The following is a 26,797-nucleotide window of genomic DNA, read 5'->3' on the forward strand; positions in this document are numbered from 1 at the left end:
GCAGTGACTGCGTCGTGTTGTTCGGAACAAGCCAGGCGTCCTCACTCATCAAAGACCAGAAGCAAGAAACTGAAGATGGTTTCATTACGTTTGACGGCAAAGTTATACTCGACGCGTTCACAGGAAACAAAGAACTTGTGGATAAACTGATAATCGTATACCCGGCGGAAAGGAGGGAAAATGATTGGATTCCCGATGGTTTTGATGAAAAGAGAATATTTAATCTGAAAGGTGAAAAAATCCAAGCAGGTCCTTTGCTATACCAGCTCGAATATTCCATAAGACGGACTTTAGGACAGCCTTCAATAGATATGTGATGTAAAAGTTGGTTGCTTAAATAATTATCTACCCATGTAATCTTGCCCTCACCTACCAATCAGTTAACTATATACGTAATGACTTGGGTGTGTGTTATGGAAATCAGTTCAAGCCGAAAGAAAGACAGTGGATGAAATAAAAAATAGTAAAAAAAAATTGAAGTGCGTCGAAAATGTTAATGGCTATACGGTGGATAACTAATTACTTTTTCTAAGCATGTAAGGATTCATTTCAAAATGCTAATAATCTACTGCACAATTAGAAATTGTTTACAGATAGGACTTTAACTTGTCAAAAGATATAAGCATAACACATGCCATTAACAGGAGTTAATAAAAGTCACCTATGAAATCATATGCTGTGGCATTCGTTCACTATTCGTTCCGCGTAAACGTTTCCCAAATAAAGTATACCAATTTTAAATCTAAAAATCTGCGCAATGGATAAGTGGTGATTGAATAAGAAAAAACATTTAACAAAGATTTGTGTACGGCCCCATACCTCACGGTGGATACAGTTTCTTGATAAAGAAAAAATGGCGAAATACTTTACTAATATGGACATACACGGAAATCTTTAAAACATTTGTAACAACATTACATGGTGTAAGGTATTCATTGACATAGAACACGAGTGGCCTATAAGTGCAAATGGACTTTGCCATTGAATTATTTGCAATGATGAGCTGACTAAGTAAAATGTCTTGACAACAACCTCGCCTTTCAGATGGGCAAATGAACATGAACATGACGAAAGGCCTGGTGGTGCTTATCTTGTTTATATTTACCATTCACTACGTGATACCCATTAAGTTTTTATCTCCTTTCATCACCACAACTGTGTCAGAGTGGTGTTTACAGTAGTTTTCTCGAACTGTTTGTCATCATAACCGCTTTCTTTGTTGCCTGATAAGAAATTCGGCCTGAACTTCTTTCTTTTCTCGTTAGTGGCGTACAAACTACAAGTGAATACAAATTCCAAAGAAAGCGGAAGTAATATATCCCTCGTTGAGTCGTCAAGAACACCAACAAATCCGTTTATTCTCGTCCTGGCCTCATCTGTTTGAACATTTTTCTCATAATGTCCCTGGAGAGAGAAACTCACAATATAGAAAACTGCTGACGCACAAAAAAATGGAAGAGTGGGGTGGGATAAGTAAGCTTACCCTATGATTACCCTTTATCTGATTGGTCACTGTCAAGACTTCAGTTTTGGCTTCAAAGAATTCGATCAAAATGCGCTCAGTGTAGTGGATGGGGCTAATAAAGAAGCTGATAGTGAAAAAGGGAGGCAATGAAGGCATTATTGCTACCTTATCTCTATAAGTGTCTGTTCCACCGACTCCCAAGAATTGCGATCTTCACTAAATTCAAGAAGTTCTAAAAACAAACCAAGATAACATTTCAGAACACAAAGAACGTTATACCTGTTAAGCATGAGAAAGCAAAGTATATTTTCCCATTTTAGCTTAATAGGTAGGTCTCCTTCAGCTCCTCACCATCAGAAAGGTAGAAATAAGAAACAATATAAAAAAAAACAACAACAACAATTTTCTCATAGCGCTGTAGATAACAATGCAGCTGGAAGCAGTCCTCGCAAAATACTTCACTCCTACCTTGCACGAGTTTCATTTCACTGATCCAATCTCCCTCTTTGTAATATTTCACCCGCAGGTTCTGCATAAGAAAATAAAGATGTAAAACGAGGAATGCAGATATTCACAACCTCCTCCTTCCCCTGTCGGTTCTTTATCTCCTTCCTAGACGCCACTTTACTAGTGGCTCAATGAAGACCATGCCGTTTTGGAAGCTCAAATTTCCTTGATTCAAATAATTCTCATTGTAATTTTGAAATGTAAATATTGAGAATTTCTCGGTCAACCGAACCAAATAGTTTTGATCTTAAAACTGCCAACTAACACTGGCATTGTTCCTTAAACAAACCAATTAGCAAAATCCCTGCTAGAAACTCTTTTTCAGAATAAAACAAAGCTTCATGAAGGAGAGATCAATACACACCTAAAGTGGTGGTCTTCAGTGGAGTAACGGAGAGATAAAGCTTTTGCACCACAGAAGGAGAGGAAGATGACAACGAAAACAGTCATAGATTTGGTGACATCGTGTAAAATGATTTTCGCCAAGGTTTTAGTGTATAACCCTGTAGTCCTGGAAAAGATGCGAGGGTGGTTAGACGTTTTGAAAACGCAAATTTAAATCAATCAACAGAAAGGAGAAAAAAAAAACAAAAAGCAATTTAAAATTCTGAGAAACTGAAAGAAACGTGTCAAATAGTATCTGTAAATGCTCAATCGTGGGCGAATCATTGGACCTTCGCGCATGTCACAGTTACGCTGAGTTTGCTTCCAATTTGCTTTTGGACTGTAAATAATGTTAAAGGACTGCGAAGATATGAAAATCGCATAAGTGACCTACGGATTAATAAATGAATACGAAAGTAATCTTCACCGGTAAAAAGCACTACTGCTAATTTCCATTATTGCTTAAGTAGAGTTCACTATTGCGATTACTCTCGTATTCATTTAGTATATAAGTAACATTATTGACTACTAAAGTGGCAAGACATTTCATCAAAGTGCCGCGCGAACTATTGGACTTTCAAAAGAAAAGCTCTCAAAACTGGATTAAAATTTTCTCAGTTTTCACTATGAGAATCTAAAATCGGCAGAACCGACGCCTAGGCTTTAAGTCTTAAATCTGTGTTAGATTTATAAATTGACTCATTACCAATGTAAGCAACTTATTCCAAAGTGTTATCTCCGTAGTCTTTACTTTTACGACGGTTACAACGGGTGCGAAGGTTACCTTGTCACGCAGGAAAACTTAAATATCCTCAAGAAGTTGAAAAGGAAGGCTAAGGAAGCCACCCTCCACTGTAACTTGCTGTGAGTGTACCGTAAAGGTATTATGCACAGGATCAGCAGCAGGCCTAACCAGTCAAACAGGGTCATCCAATCTGTGAAGTACGTGCTCCCATCTCTGATAAAAATCAGACAAAATAAAGTTTGTTCTTGTGTATTCATATATGTTACTCTCTTAATAATAACGCGATTAATTCAGTGGCCTTTTTTTCTTTTTCAGGTGTGATCAATCAGGGCTGCTAGGCTCCGTCCTCAACCAGCGCTCCCTTCCCTTCCTCAACCCAGGCCGTTCCCTATTGCGTTTATCCTATCATCAGACTTTCTGGACTCTTAAAATATTACTGCCGTAAACGGAGAGTCGAGCAGTAGAGGAATTTATGTTGACTAGTTTTCTTGTCCTTCAGAGTTAAATTCATAAGTATCATTGGATTTCCAACATGGAAAACAGTTGACAAATGTACAAATTATGAGAACAATGGCCGAACTGCATCATGTGGCAGGCCTGGTCAGATGGCATAACAATATATTTTACGAAACGTATACGGAGAACAAGAATCATACACAAACACAAAGACACAAAGAGGGAAATTCTATCTTGTCACTGTGAGTTTTCTTTGAACGCTTAGAAATGCTAAAATGTGACATCGAAACTGATCTACAATTGCATGGTTTTATCATCTTAAATCTGTTTGAAGCCAAAATGAACCACTTTGCAAAAACAGGACGTATTTAAACAAGATTTAAATTCCGTTTTCACCAAGGGGCAATGATTCCCAATGTAAATTGAGCTTTCACTTGTGAGGCGCTGGTCTGATTAAGAACAAGTGTCACTTACACTCTCATCTGATTGAATTCCTCACAGATATAAAAGACAGCCATAGCAAGAGTGACAACCTCAGAAAATCCACGCAAGAAATCCGTCACACCCCTGTACTGAGTTGGATCCGTTCTTGTTGAGCCATGTATCAGAGAATACGACAAGAAGAGCAAGAAGATGACATAGAATGCCGCTTGAAGGCTGTGGAAAGCAAGCAAGGTTAAATTCGTACATAATTATGTTGACTGTATCATCCTGATGAAAGTTTCAAGTGGTGAAGCCTTTTCAATTCTCTTTTATATTTACTACTCCTCGAGATAAAAATTGCCTCTTGATGTTTTTGTTCTAAAGATTAAACCTCATAAATTTAAACAAGTAATTTATTCATAATAATTTTTTTATAGAAGCTAATTGACCCCAGCTCTTAATCTCTCTGAGAGAAAGTAATCAACAACTCAGATGGTTTGCAATGGGATACCAGCTTTTCCCCCTTTAAGAACATTCTCTGGTCTGCCTTGACCTGTAAGTTATATTACTTTAACCCCATAAAATCATCAAACAAATTTACCAGAGAAATACAAATCCATAACTGTTCCATTTTGTTTTAATCAACATCCTGACCACAGGATGCTGCAAAGCCTCCTGAAATTGAGAGTAAGAAATATTTTTAATAAAAATATGTTACAGTGCAAGCTAGTACAAGTTGTCTAATTTTCTTAGCTATTTTAACTATTGAACTGTTAGAGTCTGACAAGCAGTTTGAAACAGACTGCGACAGCCCCCCTTTTATAATAAATCCAAGAATATAGAGAAATATGGTTAATACCTTTGTCATCAGTTTGTTACCCTACCATATTTTTGGTCTTTGCAATCAGGTGTAAGCATGATTTGTCCTTGAGGCTAAAGTTCTTGTTATTGATCTGTTTATCTTCCACTGACTCTATAATCTTTGGAGGTCTTCCTCCTTCACCACCATCTAAAATGTGATAATAAAAATGATAGCTCAAGGGATCATCAGTAATTGTACTCCAGGCTCCTTCAATTCCTTCTTCCTCTTCATCTGTGTCATAGGTGTCTTTGCGTTGTGGTAGATAAGGCCAATGGGGAATCACCATTTGGTCCAATAAAGCCACTACTGTTTTCTTAAAACGTGATGATAAACAATCATCTTTTGTATCAATATGAACCAGACGAGAAGGTTCTATTGATTCTCTATGTTCTGTGTGTAAGGACATCAAGATAGTAGCTTCAAGGTCATGGAGATAATAATGAATGCACTTCAATTCAGCACACATCTTCTTAACCCTTTAAGCCCCAATATCAACATGTATATTCTCGTCACTGTTTCTCCATATGTTTCTTATTTTACTGATTGAGAGAATTTGTTCAAACATCAAGACATTTCATCATTGGTGATCATCGCATTCATTCTCATTACCTGTACATTTGATCAGGCAGTTATATTGTTAGGAGAAATTAGATGCTGGTCAATATTGGGGCTAAAGGATTAACCCTTCAAGTAATCTGTTATGCACAGATCAACTCAGATCAAATTCCCCACCCCACCCCACCCATGCAAACTTGAAATTCTCCACCTCTGGGAAGACCTTTGAATCAAATGCCAGTCACTTTGTGGCTTTGAATTGATCAATGCACTAGTTGTCTTTATAAGTATCTCCTTACCTTCATTCTGGGATTCTCAATAATGGAATGTAAATTGAAGAAAGATGGCTGAGGTTTTCTCATATCATCAGGTTTCCAAGAAAATAACCTTTGCATACGAAAGAGAATTGGGATAAAATCAAAGAATAAAATTTATGTGAAACTAATTAATAGGTTATTTTAAGAATTTATATTCTGATTGTTTTACTACCCCTCTCCCCTCCACACTGCTGACTTGATGGTTATTATCATTTTTTGAGCTCAGGTTGAGAGGTCTAGATGCAATTCCTAGTGAGATCAAGGTGCTGTATTCTCAAGCAAGACACATTACTAAAGAGAGAAAGGAAGACATCCCATGATGGAATGAAGCATTCCATCCAGGGTGACAGTAGCAACACATCTAGACTAACCCTTTTTTTCCAACCGATGTCACTCTACCTTTCATGCCACATCATTCTGATCAAGTAAGCAGCCATCTCATCATTGTCTGCCACTAATGCCAACTCAGCTGGTAACAAACGTCTGATTTTCTCAGGTTCTACCCGTTCTGCTGTCCTCAGACCAAGGAGCAAAGGACACTTTTTTACAAGTGTTTTTGCTACATCTAAAAAACCAAATTCTGCCACATAATGCATTAATGTCCTCTTGATTTTGTCTTCTTTGTCTCTGAACTTCTTATATTGGTTGTCTAAGTTCATTTCACTATCTAGAAGAATCTCCAAATAACGATTTATCTGTAAAGAGAAAATGCCAAGTGCTTCATTCGACTCCATAAAGAAAATTACCATATTTTTACAACAAAATTAGGTCATTTATTCAAACAAATGTGTAGTTTGCTATGTTTTGACAATCATTGCAGAACCCTATTGGATGTTAAATTTTAACAGGGATTTTAGGCATACAGCTTGCAAAGGTGTACAAAAAGACCAAACATCATTTGCGTTCAAAGCCTCAAAGACAACAACAACAATAACAACCTAACAGATTACTATGTATAATATTATTAAATCAGTTCTCTGACACTCTTAATTTTGCTGTTACTTCAGGGATCTGTTACTCTTCCATGTTTTCATTTGCCTTGAATGGTTGTATTTCTCTTAAAAGAATGTCATGGTTACAATAATAATAATAATAATAATAACAATAATAATAATAATAATAGTGATTAAAAACTGTATGATCTCTTGATGTTTACAGCACAGCTTACATTTACCCTTACAAGCAGCCATTTATGCATGACCAAAGGCCAGACAAAATCCTCCCAAACTTAAATACTTCCTTTAGAGAGCTGTAAGGATTAGATTCTAGGTAAAGAGCAAGGATGCATTCCTGAATATATGATACAAGCTCCATTCAACAAATCCGTTTAGGAAATAATATGTAAGACAGCTATTTCATACAGAACTAACATACCACTTGTTCGAGGTCTGGAAGTTTATCAGGGTTACTTTTGTACTTTCTAGATGCTGGCCAAGCTTTTAACATTAACAGTGCTGGATCCTCACGGTCCAGTTCCCCATTATCTTTGCATTTCTGGATCAGCCTTTCCACAGTAACTTCATCCATTGCCCTGTTCCATAACATCTGCCCTTCTTTCTGCCTCTCATGGACCTATACGTAAAAGATGATCGCTAACCTGGAGCTGAATAGCCATTTGACTTAAACACATCCCGAGGTTATAAATCGGCGTTTTGAGCCTCTAAGGTACTCACCTGCCCCAAAATAAAGCTTAGTTTTCGATGAGGATCAGACACATTTATTTCCGACATACACGTAGTTCGTTCTGATATCTGAAAATACCTGACATAAGAATTTTTCCTCTGAGTACATTTCACGAAGCTCACCTTAATCCAAAATTCCGTGTCCAGTTCATCTCCTAAAACATCGTCTTGTTGATCTCCTTCAAGAGGAGGTTCTTGCTTATTGTTGATAGCACGTAAATCAATGTGCTCCACCAACTGTTGGAGTGCTTTGCTCATTTTATAGTGGATTTTCAACAACCACACTTACGCGACGACACTGTGTGATGTGTTCGGAAACTTGTCGGGCCCAGAAAGATTTCGGAACCTCACCGACGCCAATCGTTGAATTCCGAAAGTATGGACAGTATCACTGGACTAATATTAAACGCCAGAACTCACCGTATGTCAGGAGATTGAAATGAAACTAAATTGAACACTATAGATTGAATGTGGGCGTCTTTGATCAAAAGGACAATAAATTTCGTACACAAAGTAGCTTTGATAGTTTCTGTTATCATAGAGAAAAAGAATGTCCCACTTCACACTGATGAAAACAAATTATGGTAATTAAAGATGTTTTTTACATTAGTTGGAAGTACAGCCATTCCACGAAACAATTCCTGTGTTTCGCGTCTTAGTTCAGGTTTTTAACCCTCGAAATAGTAATGGGAACTATTGGGACCTTTAATCAAACACTACAGCGAAATTTTTGCCTGACACATTTTCTTGTCAACTTCACGTGCATTTCACATACCAGTGGTATATATTATGGCCTTTGTGATGACCCAGGAGACGTTTTAAAGTTTAAAGGCTGTTGCACATTAGCAATAAAGCCAGACTTGTATGTGCAAGCTTAAAAATCAATCATATTCAGACCATTTAAATACCACTAACATTAGAACGGTACTTTTTCAACTGCGTGGCAACTCAAATCTGTTGGGCAAAAATGAGGTACGTTATGTTTCTTTGTGCTGAAGGCGACCGCGACAGTGCCCAAGAATTGCAAGATCATATAGAGGGTAAGCTGCGTAAAGTAGCAGAGATGAGGACCATAACGGGTATTTTAGCAGAGGATCGAGACGTCGGTTGGGCACTTCGTGACAGTGACTGTGTTGTTTTGATTGCATCTCACCAAGCTCTGTCCCTCATTCAAAACAAGCAGCGAGAGACTAAAGGTAATTTCGTAACTTTTGACGGGAAGATGATTCACGAAGAGTTAGAAGCGAACCCAGAACTTTTGAAGGACAAACTGGTCATCATCTTTCTGAGGGAGCAAACTGAGAATGATTGGATTCCAACTGGTTTTGATGCAAGAAAAATATTTCATCTGCAAGGCCAGAAAATAAAGAGGAGTAATCCTGCTCTGAGCCACCTTGAACACTGGATCAGACAAATATTAGGAGTGAATAGGCTGTAAGTAAAAGTACGCGTGATGACATTTATAAATTAGAGGGCGACAATTTGTTTCAGTAGCCTGAAGTATTTGTGGAATCTAATATTAACATTTCTTCAAAGTGTAAAGGAAGCTCTTTATCTATCGTTAAATATTAGTGAAACGGTTGTTTTCAATACTACTACTTTAAGTAATCGAGTAATTTTGTAATCAATTTGAAATTGTGTGCAATCAGTGTTATATTCCGTCGATAGTTCTGTCGGATTAAAGGTAACACAGTGAAGAGATGTTTACATTTTGTGATTCATGGCATAATTTTATAACTAACTGCAAAGTAGAATTAATAATGAATCTGGACAAAGCGCTTAGATTAATTACTTTAATCAGTGTGGAAAATTCAAGCGTTTACTTGCTTGTTAACAATATATTTTTTTGCGTACTAATTTGACAACGGGTCACAGGAACAATCTAGAGCAGGAAATTAGATTCAATACCTTAGTGATTTCCTTGAATAAAGTTTCCATAAGAAACGATTTAGTACCATCTCAAGGACCATCTTTATTCTGTCCTGAATATCTGACAAAGTAGTGAACTGTTTTGACCACAGCAGGAATCACGTGACCCTAAATCTTAATCCAACTGATCCAATATCTTCACATTTCGCAGAAAAAATTTGTGGTCGGAACTGTGACGTAAATTTCGCGCATCAGGGTTTTAGAGGATGTATGAGTATATACTTGATATCTGTGGCTCATATTTAAGAGGCAAGGTGTGTGAATTCTTAGCACTATTAATGTAAACCAGGACGATCTAGGAGTCGTAGTCCTATACGTTCTTCTCCTCCGGGGGCACTTGAGTATGTTGCCACGGGTGGGTGTGTGCTGCCAAGTCTCCAAATTTAAACCCCATAAAAAACGTAAAATCAAAATGATACCCCGCTGATATACAAATTTCCCAAAAACTATCGCCCTATCTTTCGGGTAAAGGTTGTGCAAAATACAAGTGTTGAAAAATTATGAAGAAAACGGAAGCAATATATTCCTCTTATCGCCGTCAAGCAAAAGACACCCGTTTATTCGCGTCCATGCCTCATCTGTTTAACCATCTTTCTCATCAGATCCCTAAAGTGAGAAAATCACAATTAAGAAAACCGCTGATACACAAATGTGAAAGCACGGGGTGGGTAAGGAAGTTAAGTAACGACCCATGCATAGGAAATCCAACACGTCAATTTTGTTTCACTCCGTTGTCTTATTGGTTTTGAAAACTCCTTTCATCTTGCTAATCAATCAGATTTAGACTTGATCATAATTGTTTTCCCGCGCTTCGGACATTTTGACTGATTTTTAAAATTTTTTTCTTTTAACATTTACCTTCCGATTTGTCGCTGTCTACTTTTACTTGATAAAAAGCGCTCAATGTGTCATTGCTGGGTAAATGAAGAAGCTGATGGTAAGAAAAGGCAGGAATTGAAGGAATTGTTCATACCTGATATCATTAAGTTTCTCTTCAACCGACTCCCAAGGACTGCGATCCTCACTGAATTCCAGAAGCTCTACAAACAAAACCAAGATCACATCTGAGAACACAAAGAAATCTTTACGTATTATATCATCAGAAAAAAAAATTGTTTTTCGTTTACGTACTCTTCACGAGACTCCCTCTCACCCACCAAAGAGGAATTGAAATGGAAAATGATTATTAGCTGAAACTGTTCGCTCAAACAGCCACATAGCTCTTGCTAATTAAAACTAGGGCTTGTAACGTGAGCAGCCCTTCCTTTCGTTTTCACACTTCTCCTTTCAGTAGCCAAGCTAAATTTGTACTTCTTACCAATAGCCATTCCAGCTTTCAGTTAGCAACATCCTGTGATTGATGGTTTGTCTTAATAAGTAATCTCATTTATTTCATTACCGACCTTTTGCAAGTTTCATTTCACTGATCCAGTCTCCCTCTTTGTAATACTTCACGCGTAAATTCTACAGACAGAAAGGTTCTTGTATAATAAATCAATGACCTCTACCTTCCATTCTCTATTTTTCACACTTGCACGAGGTGGGCAGCACATTTGCGCAATCGCACCTAGCGTCAATCATCTAACGGCTTCACTCTAAATACCTAGTGGATACTCACCAGATAAGGAAATCTCTCCATGCGAGTGAGCTGTAAAATACGATCCACATCATATTCCAGACGGGCGACTTTCTTGGCCTGTGTGTAAGTTGTACTCATCTGTGCAATGAGAATGTTGAGCAGAATCACAGTCACTGTTCCATATATGCCATCATTAGAAGAACTGACAGCCAGCTACAGGAAAGAAAGATTCACGAAGTTAAGCTTATCTACTGAAGGAAAATATGTGTGACTTACTAAACACCACCGCTCCCTTATTACAGACCTGATATGACTTGTGACCTTAGCTTCCCTGAGCTATTTTTTAAAACTCAAATCGTAACAGTTGTTATGTGCAAAGAGAAGCTCAGCAACAACTTCAAAGATTAGTGTCACGTACTTGAAAGGCGAGTAATTATGCGCCATTGGATACTGCTCGGACAGTGCTCGAAACCCGCTCATCAAGACGTCTCCAAAACCACTAAAGGCAAAATCAAAAATTAAAATTAGTATGTTGGGTTTTTTTGCACTTCTCACGCGCTCTATTCAACATTCAAATTCCCGCGATCAGTAAATTGCTTTTGCCAGAAAGGATGAGAATAGTTTGAATAAATAAACATCTAGCTAGTAAAGAGCAGATCAAATTCAACAAAGTCCAAAGGAAATTATCAAATATTTTACTGACTTGTAACAAACGATACCCCAAGTTGTTTTTTCCAAAACAACTTCATAGCTTTGTTAGGGAGATATACTCAACAGCGACGCACCGAAGTTCTTGGTTTTCATTGGATCCGGAGTAACAAAGCGATAAAGTCAGGGCACCACAGAAGGAGAAAAAGATCACAATAAAAACTGCCATGGATTTTGTTACATCATGTAAAATGATCTTGGCCAAGGTTTGTGTGTATAATCCTGTAGTCCTAAGAAAGATTTAATGTTATGTTAGGTTAGATTGACGAAGGGATGAGTTTTAATTCATCAGTGCTCTTTTCAAACTCAAGTAATCAATTGGGAGTTGTAGGTTACCTTGACACACATGAAAATTTAAATATCCTCAGGAAGTTGAACAAGAAGGCCAAAGATGTCACCATCCACTGTGCTTTATGATCCATGTATCGTAACGGTACTATACACAATATCAACAGCAGGCCTAACCAGTCAAACAAGGTCATCCACTCTGAGAAATAAGAATGCCCCTCTCTGCAAGAAATCAAACAATTTCATGACTCTGCTCCTCTTCAAAAATGCTATGGTGTTTCTTTCCTTCAACTGTGGAGTCATTCACTGAGATATGGGTTCAAATGGAAGGTCTTATTGAAATTTCCATTGTAACCCTTGATCACCATAATTACTTACATTCTTATCTGATTTATTTCCTCACAGATGTAAAACACAACCATAAGTAGAGTGACAACCTCACAAAATCCACGCAGTGAGTCCAAGACATCATTGTACTGCCTGGGTTCCAGTCTGATAGAGGCTTCCAGCAGAGAATATGACATGAACAACAGGAAGATGCAAAACAATGCCACTTGAAGGCTACAGAAAAGAAAAAGTAATTATATCTACCTCTGCAGGAGTAAAATGGAGAAAGGAAGGAATTAGAAATTCAAATGAAGATATAAGAAATTAAATTTTTGGTAACCTGTCTAATATTTTTGTTACCAGCCTTAATTGAGAAATCAAAGGCTTTAAATTTTGGACAGGACTACCATGAATTCACAATGTTCCAAGGAATATTGAATAATACTGCACCATACTCCATAGTAGTGTTTTCATTAGCTGATTATGTGTTTAGTGGCAAAAATGAACTCAATACATCTTGACATGTTTTTCCTTTTTTCTGGTTTATCAAATATTGCATAATTCAACACCCATGTTAATAAATGTGATAAAGTTACTTCTAAAATCTTCACTATGGAACCTGCAAATACATCTGTTTTACCTGAGACACAAGTGTCCATAACTTTTCCATTTTGTTTTAATCAACATTCTGACCACAGGATGCTGCAGAGCTTCCTAAGGATAAAAAACACAAACTTGGATTTCTGTCCAAAGCATGGGTTAAGACTGATCTAAGAATCAAACTCCTGCAGTAATATGTATATCATCTACATATAAATCTGAATGTTCCTATATCATTTCTATATATCTTAAGTGACATTTCACACTTTACTTCAGCTACAGTTTTGTTGTATTTTCTGGTAATTTTTTTCAATTTAAACTTACCTTGTTGTTGCTCTTTGCAATGGCATGTAAACAAGACTTGTCTTTCTGGTTAAAATATTTGTTTTCTGTCTGCTGGTGTCCATCTGAGGCCATAATCTTTGGGGGTCGTCCTCCCTCATCTCCATCCAAAATATGATAGTAAAAATGATAGTTTAATGGATCATCTGAAATTGTTTTCCAGACTCCCTCAATTGCCTCCCTCTCTTCTTCTGTTTCATAATTTTCTTGACGTTTTGGAAGATATGGCCAATGAGGGTTCACCATCTGGTCTAATACAGCCACTACCGTTTCCTGTAGAAAACATGAATCATAATACATTCAGACATAAACATTACTTACATGCACACCAGAAAAGTAACATCCAATCTAATTTTCTTATACAGCAGCAAGCAAAGAGAAAAATACTGTTCCACCTAATTATATAGATCAAATATACTTTCTGAATGTTTTCTTCTCTTTCCTAGAACTTCAAAGTCTCAACCTCAACAATGGTGTAGCTTCTAAAAAGATAACAGAGTGGGTTTGAAAATTTTTGATACAAATGCCTCTCTCCAAATTTGAATGTTTGGGTAAATTATTCAAAAGTCAAAAGTGTGACTTACATGGTGTCTATAACTGCTTTATGAATAGCATGAGGAATGCTTTGCCATGAAAGTACCATTCCACCCCCCTCTCCCTCATCCAACTTCCTTCTACATATGTAATCAGATAGAGGAGATGCTTTTCCATCTTGAATCCAAAGTGGTATTTTTGGCTGGTATACAATAGATTTTGCAGTAAAACTACTGGAAACAATCACCTTAAGCTCAAGGATCCACCTACAACGTCTAATTAAACAAGATGTCTATCAAAATTTGTTACTAGAACAAGCTCACCTTCATTTTAGGGTTCTCAATAACTGCCTTGAAACTGAAGAAGGATGGTTTTGTGTTTGTTATATTGCTTGGGGTCCAGAAAAATAAGCTTTGAACCCTAAAAATGACATTGGAATAAAACGATTACTTCAAAAGTAAGTCATGGGTTCAAATATTTGATTAAAAATCATGGTTTCCCTCATTCTTGCATTTTGCTTGAATAACCGATTGATTTTAGGGAATTGATGATAAACTTTCTAAACAAATTTGTCTATAACCTGGACTTTTCAAACTTTTCATGTTCCAAAAAAAAAATTAATTGATGTTTTGAGAAGACTATTAAACTCTCTTGCCCCTTAACTTCCATTATTAGAAAACTGCTATGTGTTAAGATTAACAATAAGCACCTTCCTACCTTTCATAAGACATAGCTCGAATCAAAAATGCTGCCACATTGTCATTCTCCTCTACTATTGCCAATTCCACTGGTAACATAGCTCTCTTTTTAACAGGTTTTTGCTGATCTTTTGTTTTCATAGCTAGCAGCAAAGGACATTTTGAAACGAGTGTTTTGGTAACATGTAAAAAGCCAAGTTCTGCGGCATAGTGTAGCAATGTCCTCCTAGTCTTGTCAGCCACATCTCTAAATTCCTCATATCTGTTCTCTGAGTTTAGGTCACTTTCTAACATTATCTCCAAAAACCGATTTATCTGTAAAACACATTTAAAATATTAATATTTTATCATTAGAATTATGTAAAATGATAAATGATAGAGTTGGAGAAGGAAAAAAAATAAAAGATGAGCTGTTATTCCCCACAAGAAAACGTATATCTATTGACCTGTTGCTCAAGTCCAGGCAGTTTTTCAGCGTTGTCTTTGCACTGTTTTGATACCGGCCACTTTTTAAGCATTAAAAGAGCTGGATCCTCACTGTCCAGTTCTCCACTTTCCTTGTATTTCTGGACCAATCTTTCAACACGAACTTCATCCATGGCTCTGTTCCATGACAACCCTCTGTTCTGCTTTTGATGAACCTTCAGTTGATAAGTACATAAACTGTAGGTTATTGCCTTCAAAGGTATAGGAAGGCTGGGATTGCTTGTAAACAATTGCATGAAACATACACACAAACAAACAAGCAAATTAATATAAAAAAATATTTACATGGCTAACATCTTCACTACCTTAATCCAGAAAGGCTGGTCAAAATCGTGTCCCGCAAAATCTTGCTTGTCACCACGACAGCAATCAATTTCATGCTGATCTCCTCGCTCATTGCCCTTTCCGGCGCACTCAAACTCTTGCTCTCCCTTATTCATACCTGAATCGTGTAATACTAGCCACATTTAAGCTCGAGGCGTTAAGTATGCAACTTGTTTTGAAATAAAATGCCTCTTTCCGTAAGCAAGCTCAGTTTGGTCTGACAGTACCGCATAACAACACACGACAAAGGCCGAGCAAGGCGAGCGGTAATCAAAGGCCATGGGCCCATTCAGCCCCAGGGACTCACAGTCTCTTGGTTGAAAAAAAAAAAAAAAAAGAGTAACCCCTGAGCACAAAGTCATAAGGAGGAGGATTTTTCAATGAACAACAGCCTCCTGTGTGCATGGTCTAAAAATCAATGAAGGACACACTGGACTCCTTGAGGGTGCCGAGATGAGCTTGTACCAGCAAACAACTAACGTTATTCATTTTATTGGGAACGTTTTCGTGGGAGTGTGCGTTTGGGGCGATGAGCTGCCTCTGAGGTGAAATATGAAGGGTCAAAAACTAACGGAGATCATAATCGAGGGTCTCAATGGGGTTGAATGATAGCTGTAAACGACCAAATTTTTAACTGATAGTCGTAAAAATAGAGGTTAGAGGAAAAAAATTTTCTGGCGACAACAATAGAATGATATCAACCGCAAGCTGTAAAATGGGCAAAGTTTTAACCTTTAGCCGTAAAAGCCTTCACCCCATTCATACCCTCATAATCCTGAACATGCTTCACAAAGTACATGATGAAAAACTGCAAATTGGTCACAGGTTAAAACTTAAGAAATCTGAATCAAATTTATGCAGGAAGAAGGCCGTGATATATGCAAAAGAATGCATTCGCCATGTACATGAAAATTTAATGCTATGAATATTCTTGCACCAAGAAATTAAGCACGGCCCTTGGCCGGCGTGCCAAGTGCTTATATTTCAACATATTCCTTGGAATGTCTAGAGCACGAATCATGATGAAGTTTCAGTCCAAAAAACAGCATTCGTGTGAGGTTTTATAGCAAGTCTTAAATAGCTGCTATGTGAAGATGGGGTTTTCACACGTTATTTCGCACGTTTATTTCTTGTGTTAGGGTGTTCCTTTGCAGTAAAGTTTACGGTTCCCTTAAAACCCAAGATTTTACACGGTTTTCGATCTGAGAGAATTCATCTAAGACATTTATAAGTCAGTTCGTTTGCATCTTCACGCTAAAGCTCGAGTTGAAAATGAAATGCTCATTATTTTTGTATACTGAAAGCGATAGCACCAAAGCTGAGCGACTCATGGATTATTTTCAAGGTAGGCTGCGAAAAATTGCAGATATGAGAAATATTCCCAACATTTTGGCGAGGGAACAGGATTTCAGGGAAGAGCTTTGCCGCAGTGAATGTGTTGTGTTGATCGGGTCGCACCAAGCTTTGTCCTTAATCCAAAACAAGCAGCAAGAAAAGGACGAAGATGATATACTTTTTGATGGCAAAGTTATGTATGAGGAGTTCACAGAAAACAAAGAACTTGTCAAGAACAGACTCGTTATCGTTCACTTCACAGAGAGAAGCGAGAATGACTGGATTCCAAAGGGTTTTGACGAAAATCGAATTTTTCATGTGGAAGATGGAAAAGCTCCGACCAAAGGAACCCCTACCTTAACTCATCTTGAATATCGCATGAAGAAAATTTTGCTTGGAGATAGTTTTTTGTACTGAACTCCAGAACTATATAAACTACTGTAAGGATTTGTTAATGGACAGCAAGAGTCTCAGTTGTACTTAAGGGTAGGCTATTCGCTTATTGCGTTTGAATCACCATATCAGTACGTATACTATTAAGTATTTTAGTCATAAATGTGTGCAATGAGAAATTGTCTTTAGCTGAAACATAAACTTGATGGACAAAGACCGTGAATTGACCCTGTAATTGAAATGAGTAGATGGTAAGCAATTATGGAGATAAATATAATTTGGGTGAAACAGTTCTTTTGTCGTTTGGTATTTGAAAAGTTTTCGAACGTCTGTGTGTCTCAGAAATTACAGACCGAGGCATCCTGTCATGGTAGAGGATATCAAAGCAACTGTTATCCATAAGCTGTCAAATCTTGCTCTCAAGTGCAATGACAGCTGCGAACAAATCCAAACTTGTACTAAATCGAGACCAATCCCTTCACGACCATAAGAATTCTAGGCAAAAAAACCGCAAAAACGTTTAAATAAAGCCAACGACATTACCCTTCTCCTAATCCATCTTCAAGAATTTGAATGGAAAAACAAATTGCTTGCAGTGCGATGTGAGCCGGCCGCCGTGTGTCCAAAACATTTTTTTTCCGCCTGGTGATTTAGCGTGATCTCGTTCACAAGAAAAATAATTGATTGTAAGAGAGATTTAGAAACACACTGTTCAATCGTTATTTCATTTAATTAAGTTTCCAAGAGAAACGCTGCAGTACCATCTAAAGGACCATTTATATTCTGTCCTGAAAATCTGACGAAGTAGTGAACTGTTTTGGCAAAAGCAGGGAGTCACGTGACCTTAATATGTATCCAACACATCCAACATCTTCGTATTTCGCGGAACAAATTTGTGGTCGAGACTATAACGTAACTTTCTAGCAACAGGGTTTTAGAGGATGTATGAGAAAGTCCTCGATATCAGAGGCTCATATTTCAGAGGCAAAACGCGTGAATTCTCAGCACTATTCAAATAAACCAGGACGACCCAGGAACCATAGTCCCACACGTTTTTCTCCTCCGGAGGGACTTGGGTATGTTGCCACGGGTGGGTGCGTGCTGCCAGATCTTCAATTTAAACCCCATAAGAAAAATTTATGATAAAATGATATACCGTTCTTTTCCAACAGGTTTCAAAAGCTATCGCCCTATCTTTCAGGTTAAAGTCGTGCAAAATACAAGTGGTGAAAAACTCTGAAGAAAACGGAAGCAATACATTCCTCCTATCGCCATCAAGCAACAGACACCCGTTTATTCGCGTCCAGGCCTCATCTGTTTAACCATCTTTCTCATCAGATCCCTAAAATGAGAAACTCACAATAAATTAAAGAAAACCGCTGATACACAAAAATGTGAAAGCGCGGGTTGGGTAAGAAAGTTTATTTACGAACCGTGGGAAATCTAACACGTCAATTTTGTTACACTTTGCTCTCTAACTAGTTTTGAAAACTCGCCCCATCCTCTCAATCAATCAGATTTAGACTTAATCACAATTGTTTTCCCACGCTTCGGACAGTTTGATCGATTTTTTTTCCTGTTTTTTTTTTGTTTTTTTTTTTGGATTTGCCTTCCGATTTGTCGCTGTATCAAATTTAGTTTCGTTCTGACGAAGCGCTAACGCTCGAAACGTCAGCTTTGAAACTCTTTACGGTGGCTAACTTACGTTATCAACTCAGTTGATAATACTAAAATTACCCTGTTATACTCTCCCACCGACGCAGCTCCACAGTTTCTTAGCAACGCACCCCCTTAATTAATTTAGTTTTGGTTTCACAACACTTGATACAAAACGCTCAATGTGTCATTGCTGGGTTAATGAAGAAGCTGATGGTAAGAAAAGGCAGGAATTGAAGGAATTATTCGTACCTGATATCATTAAGTTTCTCTTCAACCGACTCCCAAGGACTGCGATCTTCACTGAATTCCAGAAGCTCTGTGAACAAAACCAAGATCACATCTGAGAACACAATGAAATTTCTACGCATTATCGCATCGGAAAGCAAGATGTTTCCCTTTTACGTACTCTTCACAAGACTCCCTCTCACCCACCAACGAGGAATTGAAATGGAAAATGATTATTATTTGAAACTGTTCGCTCAGACAGCTACAGAGCTCTTGCCAATTAAAACAAAGGCTACCAAAGTGAGCAGCCCTTCTTTTCGTTTCCACACTTCTCCTTTCAGTAGCCGCGCCAAATTTGTCCTTCTGACCAATAGCCATTCCAGCTTTTAGCCAACAACATCCTGTGACTGATGGTATGTCTTAATAAGTAGTCTCAGTGATTTCATTACCAACCTTTTGCAAGTTTCATCTCACTAATCCAGTCTCCTTCTTTGTAAAACTTCACGCGTAAATTCTGCAGAGAGAAAGGTTGTTGCATAATAAATCAATGACCTTCACCTTCCACTCCCTCATTCACACTTGCACGAGGCAGGCAGCACATTTGCGCAATCACACCTAACGTCAATATCTTAACGGCTCTATCCTAATTACCAAGTGATACTCACAAGGAAAGGAAATCTCTCCATGCGCGGGATTAGCATAATGAGAGCATAATGGCGGTCACGTTTTGCTGTAGCTCCAAGGTTCAAAGAGGTTTTCTACTTTTAGGCTTGGTTTTAACACATCTAAATGTCATCCATAATGCAGCTAAGTATCCTCTTCATCAGTACACTACCTTGATTGTACCAGAAACACTAAGTACTGCAATTGAGGGCGTTATTTGTCTTCGGACTCCTGCCGGCGACAACAACTTCAAGCCCGCGACTTCTGGCGGTTTTTGTAAACGCAAGGGTTCCTGGAGTTCATGCAGAGTTTTGTACTATGCAAACTCTGTGGCTACTACACAGGTACTTTTACTTTCTGGTGATGTAGAGTTAAATCCGGGATGGCGAGGCATAAGCGCCACCTGCAACAGTGTACCGGCTACTTGGAAGGCTGCAAACATCTCAGCTCTCTATAAAAGTGACGATGAAACCGTTAAGCAAAATTACAGGCCTATCTCGCTATTAAGTGTACCAGGAAAACTGATGGAGTCTATGGTGGCGTCAACTATTACCACGCATGTCACTGAACAAGGACTTGGAAACCCTCACCAGTGGGCGTATAAAAAAGGTCATTCCACCGAGCTGTTGTTAGTGAAAATAACGGATGACTGGAGACAAGCGATCGACAAGAAACATGTTGTAGGCGTGGTTTTTGTAGACTTTCGTAAGGCGTTTGACGCAATTCCCCACTCCATTCTGCTCCGAAAACTTCAAAGTCTTGGTGTAGCTGGGGACTTGTGGTGTTGGATAAGAGATTACCTCTCTGGAAGAACGCAAGTAACGACGATTAATGGGTGTCAATCTCAAGCTATGCCAGTTACTTTTGGTGTACCTCAAGGGTCGGTGCTGGGCCCTACCCTGTTTTCCATCTTCTGTAATGATCTGCCCAATATCACTGAGGGAATAGATGGTGACCCACAGCTTCACATGTACGCAGACGATACCACCGTCTATGTCTCAGCTCCGACCTACGATCTGGTGGCCTCCAAGTTGAATGAAGTACTAGCAAGGCTATATACATGGTGTTGCGAGAACTGTCTCACTCCACATCCCACCAAGACGGAATATATATTGCTTGGTGGACGCGGAAAATTTACTGGGCCAAAACAAGCTATTAAGATAGGTGATTATGTTGTCGGGGAGGTTGTTTCTGCAAGATGCCTAGGTGTTCAGATAGATAATGCTCTTAAATGGGATCATCATGTATCGGAATTAGCTAAGTCATATACGCAGAAGTTGAATTTACTTAAATCCTTGTATTTCCTTCCTATACAGGCAAGAATTGATTTCTATTTTAAGGTTATTCTGCCGTCTGTGACATATGGTATGTTAGTTTGGGGCTCTTGTGGTCGAGTATTTTTCTCAAGCTTAGAATCTATACATGTTAGAGCGGCGAAAATAATATTTAACTTGGATTGGTGTACTCCAAGCAAGGAGGTTCTTGCCACAGTAAAATGGAATACCTTAGAGATTATGTATGAGAAACGATTACTAATCTTAGCGCATCAGGCTTATTATAATCTTTTGCCACGTCCTATGAGCCGTCACTTTGAAAAGTATGTAAGTAGCTACGACTTCAGGAGGAAAATGACATTTAAGTTACCTAGACCTAAGACCGATATGGTCAAGAAATCATGCTCATACAAGTCAATTACTCGGTGGAACGCTCTGGAAAATCAAATTAGATCAATTCAAGACGTTGACGCTTTTAAAAAGTCACTCAAGTGTATTTTTAAGCCACGTATGTTATAATGATGTACTATGTAGAATTTTTATTGTTGAAAATATGTAGAAATCTTACATTAGTCTTCTTATAATTAGTTAGGAATTTAGTTTTATTGGATTTAGTTAGGAATTTAGTTTTATTGTCCGTACACGACCACATCAGCTTTTGCTGAATTTTTTATCGTGTTTAAATAAATGCTGTTGTTGTTGTTGTTGTTGCGCGTGAGCTGTAAAATACGATCCACATCATATTCCAGACGAGCGACTTTCTTAGCCTGTGTGTAGGTCGTACTCATCTGAGCAGCAAGAATGTTGAGCAGAATCACAGTCACCGTTCCCATATATGCCATCATTAAAAGAACTGACAGCCAGCTGCGGGAAAGAAATATTCACAAAGCTTAGCTTATCCACCGGAGGAAAATGAGTGACTTATTAAACAGAACCGATCCCCTATTAAATATCTGACATGTGACGTTAGCTTCCCTAAGCTGACTTTTAAAACTCCAATCGTAGCAATCTTTACGCGCAGAGAGACGAACAGCAATAACTTAAATATTAGTGTAACGTACTTGAAAGGTGAGTAATTTTGCGCCATTGGATACTGCTCAGACAGCGCTCGAAACCCGCTAATCAAGACGTCTCCAAAACCACTAAAGGAAAAACCAAAAATTAAAATTAGTATGTTGGGTTTCTTTGCACTTCTCACGCGCTACATTCAACATCCAAATTCCCGCGATCAATAACATACTTTTGCCAGAAAGGATGAGAATAGTTTGAGTAAACAAAAAATCTAGCTAGTAAAGAGCAGATCAAATTAAACAAATTCCAATAGCAATTATTTCATATTTTACTGACTTGTAGCAAACGATACCCTCTGAGTTAGTTTTTTCCAAAACAACTTCATAGCTTTGTTAAGGAGATATACTCAACAGAGACGCACCGAAGTTCTTGGTTCTCACTAGTTCCGGAGTAACAAAGTGATAAAGTCAAGGCACCACAGAAGGAGAAAAAGATCACAATAAAAACTGCCATGGATCTTGTGACGTCGTATAAAATGATCTTTGCCAAGGTTTGCGTGTATAATCCCGCAGTCCTATGAAAAACGTAAGTTTAGATTAAACTAACGAAGGGAGGAGCTTTAAGTCATCTTTGTGCTCTACAGTAATCAATTGGGAGTTCTGTGTTACCTTGATACACATGAAAATTTAAATATTCTCAGGAAGTTGAACAAGAAGGCTAAAGATGTCACCATCCACTGTGCTTTATGATCCATGTATCGTAACGGTACTATACACAAAATCAACAGCAGTCCTAACCAGTCAAACAAGGTCATCCACTCTGAGAAATAAGAACGCCCCTCTCTGCAAGAAATAAGACGATTAGCGTGAAATCTCTCCTCTTCTAGCATTCTGCGCAGGTTTTTGGTTTAAAAAATTATGTAAACTTCGTATCAATTGTATAAGACGAGAAAAAACACAAATGAACCGTTTAAGTGTTATAATGGCTAACAAAAAATCTGAAGCGCTTAAAGGTTCAGGTTTTTTTTAAGTGAATCAGAAAAACGAAAAAAAGGGAGTGTTTGGATGCTTCAGAGCGGCCATTTTTTTGCTCCTTATACTTGTTGCGTTCTTAATATGGTAAAATGGCGTAAATGTGGAACAATAATTAACAATATTTACTAGTTTCCACGTTGCTGCTCTCATCAATCTGATGTTACCTCACCATTACTTACATTCTTATTTGATTGATTTCCTCACAGATGTAAAACACAACCATAAGTAGAGTGGCAACCTCGCAAAATTTACGTAGTGAGTCCAGTGCACCGCTGTAATGGGTGGGGTCCAGTTTGGTAGAGGCATGCAGCAGGGAATATGACATACACAGCAAGAAGATGCAATACAACGCTGCTTGAAGGCTACAGAAAAGAAAAAAGTAATTATATTTACCTCTGCAGAGGTAAAATAGAAAAAGTGGACGGGATTTGAGATTCAAATGAAGATGTAAAAAATTAAGTTCTTGGTAACCTATAGATGTCTAATATTTTTGTAAAAAACTTTTGAGAAATCAAAGGCTTAGATTGGACAGTGATATATGCATTCACAATGATATAAGGAACACTACAATAATACTGCACCATATACTCCATGGAAGTGCTTTCACTAGTTGATTATGTATGTAGTGGTAAAAATGAATTTTTTCTGGTACTTAAGGTTAATTAATGCATAATTCAACACCTATGTAAATAAATATGATCAAGTTGTTTCTAAAAATTTATAGTATAGAGCCTGCAAAACATCTGATTTACCTGAGACACAAGTGTCCATAACTTTTCCATTTTGTTTTAATCAACATTCTAACCACAGGATGTTGCAAAGCTTCCTAAAAATAAAAATCAAGAACTGATTTCTGTCCAAAGCATGGGTTGACTGATCTAACAATCAAACCCCTGCAGTAGTATGCATCATCAACTGTTTCTAAATATCTTAAGTGATATTACACAATTTACTTCAGCTGCAATTTCTAAGCATCTACTTGTAAGTATTTTCTTGGGTTAAACTTACTTTGTTGTTGCTCTTTGCAATGGCATGTAAACAAGACTTGTCTTTCCAGTTAAAATATTTGTTTTCTGTCTGCTGGTGTCCATCTGAAGCCAAAATCTTTGGGGGTCGTCCTCCCTCGTCTCCATCCAATATATGATAATAAAAATGATAGTTTAATGGATCATCTGTAATTGTTTTCCAGACTCCCTCAATTGCCTCCCTCTCTTCTTCAGTTTCATAGTTTTCTTGTCGCAGGGGAAGATATGGCCAATGAGGATTCACCATCTGATCTAACACTGCTACTACTGTTTTCTGTAAACAACACAAATCACAACATGTTTCATTGAAAACTTTTCCACTGTACATGCACGTTACATACTCATGAATGCAATGATCAAATATGATCTTGACCACCAAGCTTCATCTTGCAAGAAAAATAATAATAATAATAATAATAATAATAATAATAATAACAAATTAAAAAAGTAATCTTCATCAGCATATTTATATCCATATAATAAAAATAACTGCCAATTATGCATTAAAAAATTATTTCTTATAGACTTTAGCAAGTTAGGATGTGATGATATACTCTATAGCTTAAATTAATGAGTATATTAAACCCTTCTGGCACCTGGTAAGTCAGCTGATAATGGCTGAGGAGCAAAGCTTTGAGGACAAATGTGAAATTTTTAGGACAACCTTTCAGCTAACACTAATTATCAGCCCACATTCCAGCAAGCCAGAAGGAGTTTATTTGTTCTATAACCCTCCAAGTAACTTTCATAGGAAGGAAATTTTGGTAATTATAACTTTTTTTTACTATCTGGAGCTGCATTTGAGATCACCTTGTTAAAGTCACTATGACACTGGTCTTTATAAAAGTGGTTGATTTTTTTTCCCATGGAAAATAAGAGATGAAAAAGTGAAACTCTTGTACTAGCCTTTTTTAAACTGGCCTCCTATCTTTTCAAAGGAAATCAGAGTACCACAATTTTTGCCATAGACATTGGGTTATTGCATAACAACTGTCCCATAATTTTGCACCACCTAATGTACAATGACCAATAGAATTTTGAGAAAATCTATGGGTAGGCTTTAATTGATAATAACAATTATAATAATGATACTTGTAATATCCACAAAAATAATAATGATACTCACATGGTATCTATTACTGGCTTCAGAATGTTTGGCTTGGGACCCAGGAGTGCTCGCACCTCCCCCTCCCCCCTCCCCTCCCTAAGTTCTTAGGCAGAAACAAGAGCTGCACAGCTCCACCATATTCAGCTGAAAGATCCACCAGTGGGTTTTCTTAACCCTGATAAGTTATTTTTGGTAATTTTTTGCAACTTTTTTGTACTTTAGGGATACAAGTTTATTGGCCTTTTGGCTATTAAGTGCTAGTGCTACCCTCTTTACATAAATAGTTTTCTTAACTAATTATTTTCTTAAATTTTCATTTCCTGAATGAAAGAAAAAACTTTTGGGTGCACCAAATTCTGTAGATTTACAATCTCACCTTCATTTTAGGATTCTCCACAATTGCCTTAAAAGTGAAAAAGGATGGTTTATGATTTTTCTTTTTATCCAGTCTCCAGGAAAAAAGGCACTGGGCTCTAAAATTGATAGAGGAAATTAGTCAATAACATGTATGGCCATAAAATAAGTAAAATACCCCTCTGCTCTGATTACTCAGCTTACACAAAGTAACCTTGCTAAGCACATTCATTAGAGCTATAAAAAAGGATATGGTACATTTAAAGATTTAAATGTCTTCACCCATAATTCAGTATTTTGTTTGGATAATGAAACAAAGGTCGTCATGTTGAATAAATCCATTTTATAACCTTATCTGAAAATTACTTTTGTCCAGGAAAAAGAAATTGGTGTCTTCAAGAACATAACATCCTGTTCCCTTAAATTCTATCATTTGAAAAACGTATCTCTGTTAATTTACAAAGTGAACGTGACTACCTTTGACACCACATAGCTCTAACCAAAAATGCTGCCACTTCATCATTCTCTGCTAATATTGCCAATTCCACTGGCAGCATGGCTCTTTTTACCACAGGTTTTCGCTGATCTGTTGTCTTCACCGCTAGCAGCAAAGGACATTTCTTCACAAGTGTTTTGGTGACATGTAAAAAGCCAAGTTCTGCAGCATAGTGCAGCAGTGTCTTTCTTGTTTTGTCATCTTCATCCTGGAAAGCCCCGTATCTGTCTTCTGAGTTTAGTTCACTTTCTAACAGAATCTCCAACAAACGATTAATCTATATTAAACAAATTGTAAAAGTAATCCATGCGTTAAATAATTTTAAGCTGTTTGGTGAGACAAGCGAGTACGTTGCATACATACCTTTTGTTCAAGTCCAGGAAGTTTCTCAGGGCTATCTATGTACTTCGTGGATGCAGGCCATTTTTTTAGAAACAAAAGCGCTGGATCCTCACCGTTAAGTTCCCCACCGCCCTTGTATTTCTGAATCAGTCTTTCAACGTGAACTTCATCCATTGCTCTGTTCCATGAAAACCCTTCGTTTTGCTTCTGATGAACCTTGTTAAATTTATGAAGCAAGGTCAATATTCAGGATTTACCTCGCGTACGGGCCTGAATTTTTTCAGGTCCTATTTACAACTACTCGTTTCCGTAGTGTTCTTAGCTGCGAGGATCTCTTAATTTCAACTCCTGGCAAAAAGATCCCGAAAAATAATTGCCAGACATTATTGACAAAACTCTCCACTCAGCATGTGTCACATCGTCACGATCCTTACCTTGATCCAGAAATCCTCATCAAATTCATCGTCCAACAAGTCTTCTTGATTGTGATCACGACAGCGATAAATTTCATGCTTATCTCCTCGTTCGTTGCTTTTTTCAGTGTGCCTCAACTCTTTCTCCCTTTCACTCATTCCTAAATCGTTAAAAAGCAGCCACATTAGGTTACAAGTATTGTATACGTATTACATGTTTTGGTTAACACATCTAGCTTCTCCTCAGGCAGGGC

At 37.7% G+C, this 26,797-nt stretch overlaps 2 protein-coding genes and 1 pseudogene across 2 annotated transcripts; all 3 read right to left on the reverse strand.

Moving 5' to 3' along the window:
- Window positions 1-2,272: 2,272 nt before the first annotated feature.
- Window positions 2,273-4,716, reverse strand: LOC131785380 (transient receptor potential cation channel subfamily V member 4-like). Its single transcript, XM_066159207.1, has 4 exons — window positions 4,582-4,716; window positions 4,032-4,214; window positions 3,141-3,314; window positions 2,273-2,483 (listed from the first exon to the last, which is right to left on the reverse strand). The coding sequence occupies exons 1-4, from the start codon at window positions 4,626-4,628 to the stop codon at window positions 2,312-2,314; spliced, it is 576 nt and encodes a 191-aa protein (XP_066015304.1). The 5' UTR covers window positions 4,629-4,716; the 3' UTR covers window positions 2,273-2,311.
- A 4,074-nt stretch (window positions 4,717-8,790) lies between these two features.
- On the reverse strand, window positions 8,791-15,314 carry LOC131772436 (uncharacterized; annotated as a pseudogene).
- Window positions 15,315-18,232: 2,918 nt separating this feature from the next.
- On the reverse strand, window positions 18,233-26,797 carry LOC131772433 (uncharacterized). Its single transcript, XM_066159231.1, has 15 exons — window positions 26,565-26,797; window positions 26,152-26,346; window positions 25,770-26,065; window positions 25,315-25,411; window positions 23,814-24,104; window positions 23,558-23,631; window positions 22,985-23,167; window positions 22,440-22,613; window positions 22,193-22,345; window positions 21,822-21,902; window positions 21,476-21,624; window positions 19,489-19,514; window positions 19,277-19,337; window positions 18,848-18,914; window positions 18,233-18,281 (listed from the first exon to the last, which is right to left on the reverse strand). Exons 1-15 carry the CDS (start codon window positions 26,727-26,729, stop codon window positions 18,233-18,235), a joined length of 2,061 nt encoding a protein of 686 aa, XP_066015328.1. The 5' UTR covers window positions 26,730-26,797.

This window comes from Pocillopora verrucosa, chromosome 12 (genome assembly GCF_036669915.1).
Source record: "Pocillopora verrucosa isolate sample1 chromosome 12, ASM3666991v2, whole genome shotgun sequence".
In the NCBI taxonomy this organism is placed as follows: Eukaryota; Metazoa; Cnidaria; class Anthozoa; order Scleractinia; family Pocilloporidae; genus Pocillopora; species Pocillopora verrucosa.